General features: G+C 39.5%; 2 protein-coding genes across 2 annotated transcripts in view; both read left to right on the forward strand.

Moving 5' to 3' along the window:
- The first annotated feature begins 826 nt into the window (after positions 1 to 826).
- LOC126390859 (asialoglycoprotein receptor 2-like) lies at positions 827 to 9981 on the forward strand. Its single transcript, XM_050045343.1, has 10 exons — positions 827 to 863; positions 997 to 1209; positions 1434 to 1535; positions 1627 to 1854; positions 2494 to 2636; positions 2808 to 2908; positions 2993 to 3139; positions 5952 to 6060; positions 6232 to 6332; positions 9810 to 9981. Exons 1-10 carry the CDS (start codon positions 827 to 829, stop codon positions 9979 to 9981), a joined length of 1353 nt encoding a protein of 450 aa, XP_049901300.1.
- A 2373-nt stretch (positions 9982 to 12354) lies between these two features.
- Positions 12355 to 13377, forward strand: part of LOC126390070 (CD209 antigen-like protein C) — a 7039-nt gene continuing 6016 nt past the window's right edge. Inside the window, exon 1 of the mRNA XM_050044171.1 lies at positions 12355 to 12448. Within this exon, the coding sequence (XP_049900128.1) occupies positions 12370 to 12448 (79 nt within the window). The 5' untranslated portion in view covers positions 12355 to 12369. The remainder of the gene's footprint in view (positions 12449 to 13377) is intronic.

Genomic DNA, 13377 nt, shown 5'->3' on the forward strand with positions numbered 1-13377 from the left:
AACCCTATCATTAACTCTATGTCCAACTTCTTAAAATTGTGGTAGTGGATTTTTTAACTGTAAAGGCTAAAGCACACCTTCAGTTTCTTGTAGACAGATGCATAGGAGGAAATATCTATAGGCAAAAGAAGAGAGAAGTCCTGCACACTGTTCTTTACCTCACAATAAACTTATGGGAGATCTCCCATAAAGTTTATTGCAAGTAAAAGGGCAGTGTGTGGGACTTCTCTGTTCTCTTGCCCAGGGTAGTGGATTTTTTTAAAAGTCAGTATCCATCTTGTCTTCTTGTGTAAATACTCATTCATTTCAGGCAGTGATGAATTAAAGGGACAGTTCACCCCAAATTTTAAAAATATATATTTTTCTTTTTAACTGTAGTGCCATTTATCAGTCTAGATTGTTTTAGTGTGAGTTACAGAGTGTTGGATATATAATCCGTAGAGATGTCTGCCTTCTCTCAAATATAATGGAACCAGATCTGCTTGTGGTGCTCAAAGCACTGAAAGAATACGTTTGAAAAACAGCAATACATACAGCAATATCTCTGTACAGAAATCATGACCCGGTTACACAAGATAATCCACAGACCTTGTGAGCAGTTTCACACAGGAACAATTTTCTTTCAACCCGAACTACACCCTCCATCCGCATCACCACACAGAAAGAAGCGTCAATGACATCCTCCTCAGCTGAGCTGTAACATTAGCAACTCAGTCTAGGTTGAAATAGCTGTATAGGTGAGAGAATGAAATATATGTATATTTGTTTTTTTGGGTGAACTGTCCCTTTAAGTTTTCAGGGATTTTGCAACATAGCTTGAAACCAAATGGAAAGCATCATCATGCAGCTGCAAGGCCAAACAGGTAAAGGTGGTCACCTAAAATAATTCATCCCAGCAGCCCTCAGTTTCCTGTTTCACATGAAGATGTTGCCATCTGTGTTACTATGTTTGTTGCTTCGTATGGGAACAGCTCAGAACATCATCTGTCATTTCAGAGGCACACGCTCAAGACATCAGGACTTTGAGGACCAAACTGCAGTCAATACAGCTGAACATCAAGGATCAACTGATGGATGTCTATATCAATGAAGAGGGACCATCAGGTTATCCTCACAAAAGGAAGAGTTTGGAAAACAGTACAGAAAGTATTTATGAAAATGTGATGATCCACAGTCTGGAGCCAAACAGAACTGGACCTGCACTCTCAGGTAATGAACACATGCAAACAGGTTGTTATGTGTATACGTATACTGTAACAGGATGTTGACTACATGTTAATGTGAATATGTGAATCATACAGTCATTCAGATAGTGTGTGGTGCCTTTTGTCTGGCTAAAACATGAACAATAATATGTGAATGAGTTAATTTAATTTGGTTTCACATTAATGAACTAACACATGACAAACAGGTGTTGTGACTTCCACCCTCAGGTGCTGCAGATGTGAAGAAGAGCCCCTGCAGAGCTGCTGCAGTGTGTCTGAGTCTGCTGTGTCTTCTCCTTCTGACTGGACTCATAACTCTGGTTTGCCTGTGTGAGTATTTCAGCATGCTGATAAACACTGAGCAGGTGATGCTGATTAACAGATTTTCTTAATTTGTTTGTTGTTTTTGTGTACAACACAGTCACCAAAAGCAACTCTGAGTGGAAAATGGAGTTGGTCCTGGTTCACAACAGTAACAACAACCTGACTATGGAGAGAGACCAGTTACAGACCAGTTACAACATCCTGACTAAAGATAGAGACCAGTTACAGACCAGTTACAGCATCCTGGCTGACGAACGTGACCGGCTCCATAAAGGAGCTGAAGACATGACCAAAAAGATAAATGATCTTCATAGAAAGCTTCAAGGTTAGTTAGTCCTCACTTACAGTAATCACTCTTCTTCATTATGGTTCAGTCAGAGATCCAGGTGTGTTATACTAGTAGCAGCTAAAGTAGGATTGAGCTGCTAGCCTAAAGCAAAGATAAGGAGTGGGCTACAGAGGTCTGCTAAGATCTCTTCTTTCAAACTCAGACAGAAAGAAACATCTAGTCACAGAACTAAAAATTCCCTGGTGTGTGCCAAAATTACAGTGTCTAGAAAACTAACATTACAGTCTGCAGCGTATTTAGTTACTTTTACTGGATTCTGATATAGTTTTTGATTCAGCCATTCTGGCGTCACATTTGGTTCACAGATGCAACAATGAAGCCATCTGAATTGGCTCTGATTCACCACTCTGAATGGCTTTCTCTCCATGGCAGTGAAGGCTGTGGCTAAAGGGTCCTGAAGCATTTAGCAGTCGAGGCTCATGGATTTTGTAATATTTAGTGGCCGGAGCAATATTGTCAATTCTGTAATAACACACATACTAGTCACTGTACTAACTCATATCTTGATAGCCACTACCAGAGCCCATTTAATCAAGTGTCAGCTTACATTCAGAGAATGTTTCAACTCAAAACAACTGAGATATTACACCCCCCCCCCTCTCCAATCTGAAACAGATCACTATCCCCAACAAGGATGGACATATTTCAGAGGTAGTTTATATTACATTTCTTCTACGACGGCACCCTGGCAACAAAGCAGAAGTGACTGTCAGCAAAGAGGTGCAGACCTGGTGATTATTAACAGCAAAGAAGAACAGGTATGTGTCTGTGTGTGTGTGTGTGTGTGTGTGTGTGTGTGTGTGAATCTGTGTGTGAGATGTAGTTGGGAAAAGAAAGCGAAAAACTGAATAATTGCAATGTTGCAGAAGTGGACGACAGAATGAAACTATTACATGTGAAGTATGTTGACGCTTTTTTCTGTGAATAAGGAATTCGTAAGGCGTTTCCAAAAGGTCCTGTGGATTGGACTGACTGACACAGAGACAGAGGGGAGATGGAAATGGGTGGATGGGACTCCGCTGACTACCAGGTTTACACAATACTAACTTTTGTATTGCCATGATGAGCTGGGGCCAGCCACTTTCAATTAAAAAGTTCTGTTTTTGTGTTTTAGCTACTGGGCCCCTCATGAGCCAAATGGAAATCATTTTGGCAGAGATGAAGACTGTGCAGAAATAATGAATTATAATTTGGTAAACGGCTGGAATGATGACTTTTGTTACCAGCGAAAATCATGGATCTGTGAGAAGACATGGCCTGTGTAACTCAATGTAAAATCCCAGGAGGCAACTATATAATACATGAAAATAATTTGCATTTCCCAGTTTCAGCTAAAATTGCTAAGACTGCACTAACATTATGGTTCACTCTTAATTCAGTTATGTCAACAGATGATCATATCTCAAGATGTTTATATTTTATATGTGTCTGTGTGTGTATCATCTGCTGAATAAAAGAAATTAAAAATGCTTCATGTCTACGTCAGTTATTCATATTGTAATCCACTGCTTTGTTACTATGTTTTGCCATTTTTTAAAATACATTGCTCAATAAAGAATAAAATATGATCACATCCACAATTGTTCCATATCCAATAATTTCACAATCACACACACATATAGTACAAGTCTCTCTCTCTCTCTCTCTCTCTCTCTCTCTCTCTCTCTCTATTTATATATATATATATATATATATGTATACATATATGTATAGTCACACATATTACTGCTGTATAATTGACCCTGTTACATCTCATCCACGGTGGGGCCTCTGACCTGTCAAGGTATGGACACAGGCCCTCTGGGGGCATCCTGTGGTGTCTGGCACCAGGGCACTGGAGGTAGATCCTTTGAGTCCTGTGGATGGCGAGGTGGGGTATGTCCAACGGATGCTTGATCAGATTGGGATCTGGGGAATATAAAGACCAGGACGATGCCTTGGAATCAGAGTCACGTTAAGTGTAGCATGGTGCATGGTCCTGCTGAGGGTGGAGGGGTTTGCCATGAGGGAGGGATACTTAGACATGAGGTCAGCCCAAGGTTGTTTCACTAAAACTATTCATCCAGTAAGGTATGCACCTGCTCTCATGGAGGTCCATTATCACTTCCAGATTTTACTCTTTTTCCTTTATTCAACTCCTAAATTGTGATTCTGCACCAGACATGTTTTGTTCTGCTGCACCCTCAGGTGGTGGATGACTGCCACAACATCCTGATGGAGGACAGCTTTTCTGAGCAGGGGTCAGACAGCCACTCAATTTTTTAAAAGATGTTTAACAGACAGATAATAAAAGCAGTTAAAAAGGTGTTTATGGAAGCAGGACACATAAAATAAAAGAAACAATTCATCTCAGACTCTAGGCAGTGTTGGCCAAATCCTGATATTTTTCAACAACAATCAACAAATTATTTTAGCTTTAAAGAAATGTCTTCACAGAAAGAGGAAGAGGAGTGGTATTTCTGTGGAGGGGCAGCTGTCCTGCGGCAACCAGTCTCTACCAGCTGTGGTCACTGGTTCTGCAGACAGTGCATCAGCTCATACTGGGACCAGTCTGGTTCATCAGAATACTCCTCCTGTCCCCTATGTGAAGAAAGATCCAGAAAAAGACATGGACTGCAGACAGAAAGAAGTGTCAATGGCGTCTTCCTCAGCTGAGCTGTAACGTTAGCAAGCTCAGTGGTGCTCAGCGAGCTAGCAGTAGATGCACGCCTCCCTTACTGTGGTGATATGGGTGACAGGTGTAGTGTGGTGGAAAGAAAAAAGTTCATATGTAAAACTGCTCACAACAAGTGTGAGCAGTGTGGATTATCTTGAGTAACTGGGTCATGATTTCTGGAAAGAGACATTACTGTTGAGGTTTTAAAATGTACTGTTGTGGTGCTCCATTATATTGGAGAGACGGCAACACTCTGCAACTCACATCAAAACAATCTAGGTTGATAAATAGCAGTACAGGTGAGAGAATGAAATATATGTATATTTGTTTTTTGGGTGAACTGTCCCTTTAAGTTTTCAGGGATTTTGCAACATAGCTTGAAACCAAATGGAAAGCATCATCATGCAGCTGCAAGGCCAAACAGGTAAAGGTGGTCACCTAAAATAATTCATCCCAGCAGCCCTCAGTTTCCTGTTTCACATGAAGATGTTGCCATCTGTGTTACTATGTTTGTTGCTTCGTATGGGAACAGTTCAGAACATCATCTGTCATTTCAGAGGCACACGCTCAAGACATCAGGACTTTGAGGACCAAACTGCAGTCAATACAGCTGAACATCAAGGATCAACTGATGGATGTCTATATCAATGAAGAGGGACCATCAGGTTATCCTCACAAAAGGAAGAGTTTGGAAAACAGTACAGAAAGTATTTATGAAAATGTGATGATCCACAGTCTGGAGCCAAACAGAACTGGACCTGCACTCTCAGGTAATGAACACATGCAAACANCAGAGGTCTGCTAAGATCTCTTCTTTCAAACTCAGACAGAAAGAAACATCTAGTCACAGAACTAAAAATTCCCTGGTGTGTGCCAAAATTACAGTGTCTAGAAAACTAACATTACAGTCTGCAGCGTATTTAGTTACTTTTACTGGATTCTGATATAGTTTTTGATTCAGCCATTCTGGCGTCACATTTGGTTCACAGATGCAACAATGAAGCCATCTGAATTGGCTCTGATTCACCACTCTGAATGGCTTTCTCTCCATGGCAGTGAAGGCTGTGGCTAAAGGGTACTGAAGCATTTAGCAGTCGAGGCTCATGGATTTTGTAATATTTAGTGGCCGGAGCAATATTGTCAATTCTGTAATAACACACATACTAGTCACTGTACTAACTCATATCTTGATAGCCACTACCAGAGCCCATTTAATCAAGTGTCAGCTTTCAAAATCAGTGCTTACACTGTGTTCTCCACATTATCTGTACTCTATGTTGTCCTAATGGAAATAAGTTCATACAATCTCTAATATTCACAGAGCGTGTTTTAACCTAAAACAACCGAGAAATTGTGTTTCCCCCCCTCTCCGGTTTAAAACAGATTGCTATCCCCAACAAGGATGGCCATATTTCAGAGGTAGTTTATATTACATTTCTTCTACGACGGCACCCTGGCAACAAAGCAGAAGTGACTGTCAGCAAAGAGGTGCAGACCTGGTGATTATTAACAGCAAAGAAGAACAGGTATGTGTCTGTATGTGTGTGTGTGTGTGTGTGTGTGTGTGTGTGAATCTGTGTGTGAGATGTAGTTGGGAAAAGAAAGCGAAAAACTGAATAATTGCAATGTTGCAGAAGTGGACGACAGAATGAAACTATTACATGTGAAGTATGTTGACGCTTTTTTCTGTGAATAAGGAATTCGTAAGGCGTTTCCAAAAGGTCCTGTGGATTGGACTGACTGACACAGAGACAGAGGGGAGATGGAAATGGGTGGATGGGACTCCGCTGACTACCAGGTTTACACAATACTAACTTTTGTATTGCCATGATGAGCTGGGGCCAGCCACTTTCAATTAAAAAGTTCTGTTTTTGTGTTTTAGCTACTGGGCCCCTCATGAGCCAAATGGAAATCATTTTGGCAGAGATGAAGACTGTGCAGAAATAATGAACTATAAGTTGGAAAACAGCTGGAATGATAACTGGTGCAACCATCGGAAATCATGGATCTGTGAGAAGACATGGCCTGTGTAACTCAATGTAAAATCCCAAAATACCTGAAAATAATTTGCATTTCCCAGTTTCAGCTAAAATTGCTAAGACTGCACTAACATTATGGTTCACTCTTAATTCAGTTATGTCAACAGATGATCATATCTCAAGATGTTTATATTTTATTTTGTATTAGAAATATACATGTGTGTATGTGTGTGTAACTTCTGCAGAATAAAATATTTTAAAAATGGTACATCAGTTATTCATATTGTAATCCACTGCTTTGTTACTGTGTGCTTTGCCATTTTTTTTAAAAATACTTTGCTCAATAAAGAATAAAATATGATCACATCCACAGTGTTTAATAGCCAATAATTTCACAATCAGTTTCAGGAACTTACTTTTCCTCCTTCTACATCATCGTTTAAGTATTGACACATTTCTGCATGAGTCAAGCATTGGCTAAGGTTTTTGTATCAGTGTTTTATAGTTGGCATGGCTAAAACTAGAGCTATACACTGATCAGCCACAAGATTAAAACCACTGACAGGTGAAGTGTATAACATTAACGGATGTAAAGGACAGAATCTCTTTAATGGAAGACTTTCTCTGTGAAATAGCTGCAGAAAGTTTTGAGTTTGGATCAATACAAAATACAGTCATATTACTAAATGTTGAACAGACAGATAATAAAAGCAGTTAAAAAGGTGTTTATGGAAGCAGGACACATAAAATAAAAGGAACATCTCAGTTTCTAGACAGTGTTGGCCAAATCCTGATGTTTTTCAACAACAATCAACAAATTATTTTAGTTATAAAGAAATGACTTCACAGAAAGAGGAAGAGGAGTGGTATTTCTGTGGAGGAGCAGCTGTCCTGCGGCAACCAGTCTCTACCAGCTGTGGACACTGGTTCTGCAGACAGTGCATCAGCTCATACTGGAACCAGTCTGGTTCATCAGAATACTCCTCCTGTCCCCTATGTGAAGAAAGATCCAGAAAAAGACATGGACTGCAGACTGAGAACAGTCCCCACAATCAAAAATACATATTTTTCCTCTTATTTTTAGTGCTGTTTATCAATCTAGATTGTTTTGGTGTGAGTTGTTGAATGTTGGAAATATCCACCTTTGAGATTTCTGCCTTCTCTTTAATATTATGGAACTAGATGGCACTCAGCTTGTGGTGTTCAAGGTGCCAGAAAACAAAACAAAAAAGCAAAAAACCCAACAGCAATGTCTCTTTCCAGAAATCATGACCTGGTTGGACAAGATAATCCACAGACCTTGTTGTGAGCAGTTTCATGTAGGAACTGTTTTCTCTCCAATGAACAACACCTGCCAACTGTATCACTGGGCAGAAGGAAGCGTGCATCTACTCATGGATTAGAGGCTCGTGTCAAGATTTACACATTAACGGCATCCTCCTCTGCTGAGCTGTAACATTAGCTAGCTCATGGTGCTATGTGAGCTAGCACCAGATGCAACACAGTCTGTCCTCAGCTTGTAAGCTACAGTTTTCAGCGTGTGCTTGTTCACTTTGTCCCTTGCTGTTTTGTGTGCCACATGCCAAGCCATGAATACATGCATTTCAACTGCAGCTTTCACAGCAGGACAAACTGAGTTGAACTGCTGTGACTCAGCTTGGTAGCATGGTCAATCTGAGATGGCCTCCTCTCTCAAACCAAAGCCTTGTCTGTGGCGTAACTGATTCCACACATGCCTCTGTGCTCTGTGTTCAGCTGTGGCTACGTTTGTAGCCTCTAAATGAATTTCTGTGGTTTTGAGTTTCCTTTCCCTCCTCTGTTCCTGTTTGTACTTTCAGATATCACGCTTATTTTACTTTTGATCACTCTGATAACTGTGTAAACTTACCGCTGACGTTATCGCAACATTTCCTGCTGCTACTTCACATGAAATTTGTCCACCAACAGGAAGCTTTATCAGTGAAGCAGCTGTAGCAAATGAACTTGTCACTGAGTGAATTTGTCACAGAAATTTGCAGTGCTTTGTTAGCGGCTTTGTTCAATATAAAAAAACATGACTACACAACAAGATATAAACATACTGTACATTATTCGAACTGTTTATCAGGTTTAAAAAGAGGCTGAGGCTCAGTCTGTCACCACTGCTGTCAATAAAACATGTACACTGACACACAGTCAGAGGCTGAGAGACACAGGAGCATTTCTGTGCTCTCCCCAAAGCTGGATTTTATAACCTTTACTCATTTATATTTTCTTCTAGTCATGGACATTATGAGACAACAGGCCCCTGGGCACAGATATGCAAAAGGTTCAACCACCTCTTCTACATAGGAGCAAGACGCACAAACATTTTGTAGTTTTATGCCGTTTGTGGTTATTTTGTGTGTGTTTGAGAAGTAATTTTGATGCTTGCTGGTCAGTACATGTTAGTTTGAGTGACATTTTTCAGGTGAACTCCGGGGGCCCCTGACCATCTGGGCCCCTGGGTTTGTACTTGATAGACCCATTCAGTAATCCATCCATTTTATTTTTTTTAATTGTAATGCAATAATTCACCAGATTGTCAAATTTTTGTGGTTGTGGCTCACTTTTTTTTTTTTGACTTTTCAGTAGGTCTGCAGGGGGTTTAAGATGAACATAAGATGAGTCTGAGCAGGAGATGCGAATGAGTGACTGAAGGAACTGATGAGGCAGAGGTAAAACTCTCCTCAGCAGGATCTACACTGAGCTCTACATCACAGAGGGACAGAGCGAAGAGGTTAATACCCAACATGAGATAAAGCAGCTTGAGACAGCCTCTAAGATGAAGTCCCTCCATGACACTCCAATCAAGAACCGGAAGTTGTTTTGATGAGTGGCTTTGCTGGCGTTGGACAAACCTTCTCACTGCAGAAGTTCTCACTCACTCTGGACTGGGCAGAGGGTTTGGAAAACCAAGATGTCAGTCCGGTGTTCACGGCTTCCGTTCAGGGAGTTGAACTTGATCAAAGACAAGCAGTACAGTCTTCAAATGCTGCTTTATGTTTTCCTTGGGGATCTTAAGTCAAATGTTAAATCACTTTCTGTGGATTTTTATTTGCTTTTGGCTGCACAACATAAGTTTGTATAGATGGAGTTACTGGTGAGGCTGGCAAAATTTAAGAGGTGAAGTAACTATGAATTTATTAGTGGCACATTTTCATTAATAGTAGTGAGAGCTCTTTTTCACTTTTTGTATTTTACAGTTCGTAACCTGCGTCCTGCGGAGTCAGTTTTCTAAAATGTATTTTTTCTTTATTCAGACTGTGTTGGTGCAGGTTGTCAGAGATCAGCTGTGTTTCTCTAGCTTCAGCTTTGAAGTCCAACCCCTCCCATCTGAGAGAGCTGGAGCTGAGTGACAACGACCTGTTTGATTCAGGAGTGAAGCTGCTGTGTGGTTTTCTGGAGAGACCATTCTGTAGACTGGAGACTCTGAGGTCAATTCACTGACTGTTAACTTTGTAGATCTTAAATGTTTAATTAGCAATGGAATCTGTTTTATGTGCAAACATGACTTACGTCCATTAAGTCATATTTTTCTTTTTCTTTCACTCAGTTTAGTCTGCAGTCACAAAAGACTAGTGTTTCTTAAAGAAAATGTTCACTATTAGTTGTTTAAATAAATTCATGTTAGAATTCTTGGTAAATGGTCATGGTTTCTGTCTTTTCCTATGAAGAATACAGAGAGATCAAAGCTTATTTCCAACTGCAGCTTTTAAAAGATCATTTTTGGGGCACGTTTGCCTTAATGATAGTACAGCTGAGGACTGACAGGAAAGGTGGGGTATGACCTGTAGCAAAGAGCCGCAGGTTGGAATCAAATCTGGGCAGCTGCAAAGGACACAGCCTATATCCGGTGCATCCTCTGCCAGGTAAGCTAGAGGTCGCCCCCCAAATGCAACAATATATATATTAAAATCAATATAATATTGATCCTCTAATTACAGCCTTGAGAAAGATCAGCAGCATGTTATTGGTCTTGTGTTGACATGAATATGTGTATGAATGTTGTGGTGATGTGGATGATGTCTTTAGAGGGCTGACATCATGATACTCCACAATAACAGAATGACAAAATTTAGGGAATATCGACATGAATTAGGACATAGTAACAAATCTTACCTGTGCCTGTAATCCTCTCACACAAACACAGCCTTGATGCACAAGAGGTTGGTGGTGTGTCATAAGTTGACTCACATGACTAACAAGGAGTTGGTAGTTAGGTTTTGCCAACAAAACTTCTTGGTTAGGGTTAGGAAAAGATTGTGGTAGTTGTTAGACTCTTGTAAGTAGACTTATGTGACTAATGCCTGACGTGACAAAATATCTCAGTGTTTACTTTTAGTATCACACAGGACATGGACACTTGTTTCCTGGCTCAAAGTCCTGTGCATGTTATCCTTCCAACTGTACACCTACAGCAACTACAGTATATCTCCACCGCTCTACTATGATGAACAACTTCTCACACCTCCTTTAAATGTGGCAACACTCAAAATAAGTATCTATAACTTGCCATCCTAACACGATGGATAACACAGTGTATTACCTTGTTCTTCTTGGCTTAACTATTAGTTAACCTTTGACCTTTTCTCACTATCATCATTCAAATACAGTACTATATTACAGGACAATGTATGCATATTTGAGTAACTCCTATCTATACCGAAGCATCAGTGTTGATGCAAAGTTCCCACTGTCATGGTCTGGACAGTATGCTATATTTTCACTTCATGTTTTCACTTCCTTTACAGATATTATCTTGATGAAATCTTTCTTTCTTAATTTTGGTTACATCTTTGTCTAACTGTGATACTTTGTTTCGAATTCTGACCATTTGTTTTTTTAAAAGGCAGAAATAATAATTAAAAAATACTTGAATAACCTACATTTAAATAGACATTCAAATAGACATTCTGTACATCTGCTTAGTTTTAGGGAGCACATCATCTCCAGTCTTGAAAAGTCTATTTTTTTTTTTTTTTTTTTACTTTTAACTGTTCTGATAACTTATTTTTTCCTCAGTAGGTATATCATTCTCTCTCTATTGTCAGATCAGGATAGTTGGGATAACTCTGTTGTTTCCTACAGTTTATTACATAAAGAGTATAGGAGAAAATGTATCTCTGGCTGTTCTGCTTCTCCTATGTCACACAGTAACAACATCCTCTCATTTTTCTGGGTTGGCAATTCGTGCAGTGAGTCTATATTTGGTCAGGATCTGTCCTTGCGTGCGTCAGAGCAGAAGTACTCAGATAACAGAAATTATTTATCTTCCAGTTGAACAATGTCAGTTAGCAGATTGGGTGAAAAGATAATCCTTTTACGTAACTAAAGTGACAACACAATTTTGTAAATATCCATTGCAACATAGTGACAAGGGCAACGTTAATGTCACTTTTAAATTGTTTTGTGTTGCTTTAATGTATGATTTCTGCACCACATTCACTGAATATAACACTGATGTGTGTTAAAGGTATAGTTTGGATTCACTGCAGTCCCACAATAAGACAAACTACCTCTCGAGGCAGCGGTAGAGCAGCAGCTACCATGTTCAGTGAGGTAAAATGACTGTTTTTGTCAATGGAGTCTGGCTTTGAAGAAATCATAGAAAAGCTTCTCTTTTAATTTAGCTGCCTGTTGGAAAGGGCTGTCTCTTTAAGAAGCGCTGAGCGTACCACAGGATAAATGAGACATAGATTACGCTGGTTTCTGAAAAATAAGGAAGAACAAAAAGGTGGTTTCTGAATATTAAGAGAGGAACATTAAAAAGAAGAAGCAGATCTCTGATAGTGGCTGTCTTGAGAAATACACTATCAGAACCATAGTGTGCAAAATATGGCGAGGAGTGTCCACAAAGCTGAGTTCACAGTGGAGCTTGAAGGTATAGATGCTGAAATGACTGCTGCAGTGCCTGGTAAGAGATTTCCTACAATCCAACTGTAGTTTTAATGTTCAGTTTGAAGTTTGAAAGCCAACAGTTATGTAGACTCTAATGTTTTCTGGCACAACAAGTTGTAGAACTTTGTAACGTATATTTCAAAGTGCTCAATATATATGGAAATTAAAAAGAAAATGCACAGAAAAGCTGGGGAAAAATGTTTATTAGATAATAAAAATCCTCTGTAATGCTGTGCTTACTTTCATTGGATGTGATATGAGTATAATATTTACTTTTATTTAAGTGTCAACAGAGGACACAGGAGATTTATCTGAATTCAGCCTGACTACATCCTCAGTGACCTTCAGTCCCATAGACACTAAGTTGTACTACATTTTTCTGGGTATATTAGTGTGTGCACAACAATGCAACTACTCAAAATTCTGTGAGAAAATAATTCAAACAGGAGAAAACCTGCTAAACTCCTCCACTCAATATATATCAATATACTGTGTTGAACAGCAAACAAACACGTAACTCCTGATATAACCACCAACTTTTAGATTTCAGTTTGTGTTTGGAGGAAATTAACCAAATACAGCTTTGAAAGTGTTGGTACACACATTTTTGAAGTTTGACAGTATCACGTTAGCTGTTTCTCACATCCTGACCCATCTCTGTGCTACACGAGTTTGATATCAGTCCTCTCATCTAACTCTGAGAAAAAGCAAATAGGCATATGACTGTTACGCTACTGCTGTAGACTTTTACTGCATTTATAAAATGCTCATTTGTTGCTTGGAACACACGATATGGCACCACCTATAAATACATTACAAAATCAATCAATCAATCAATCAATTTTATTTATAAAGCCCAATATCACAAATCACAATTTGCCTCACAGGGCTTTACAGCATACGACATCCCTCTGTCCTTATGACCCTCGCAGCGGATAAGGAAAA

This window comes from Epinephelus moara, chromosome 5 (genome assembly GCF_006386435.1).
Source record: "Epinephelus moara isolate mb chromosome 5, YSFRI_EMoa_1.0, whole genome shotgun sequence".
Classification (NCBI taxonomy): domain Eukaryota; kingdom Metazoa; phylum Chordata; class Actinopteri; order Perciformes; family Serranidae; genus Epinephelus; species Epinephelus moara.

Bases quoted from the DNA above. Each gene is read 5' to 3' on its own strand.
- LOC126390859 (XM_050045343.1), top strand. From the start codon at position 827: ATGGAAAGCATCATCATGCAGCTGCAAGGCCAAACAG. The intron at 6,061-6,231 runs GTATGTGTCTGT...TCTGTGAATAAG, and splicing joins TTAACAGCAAAGAAGAACAG to GAATTCGTAAGGCGTTTCCA. The intron at 6,333-9,809 runs GTTTACACAATA...GTGTTGGTGCAG, and splicing joins GGGACTCCGCTGACTACCAG to GTTGTCAGAGATCAGCTGTG.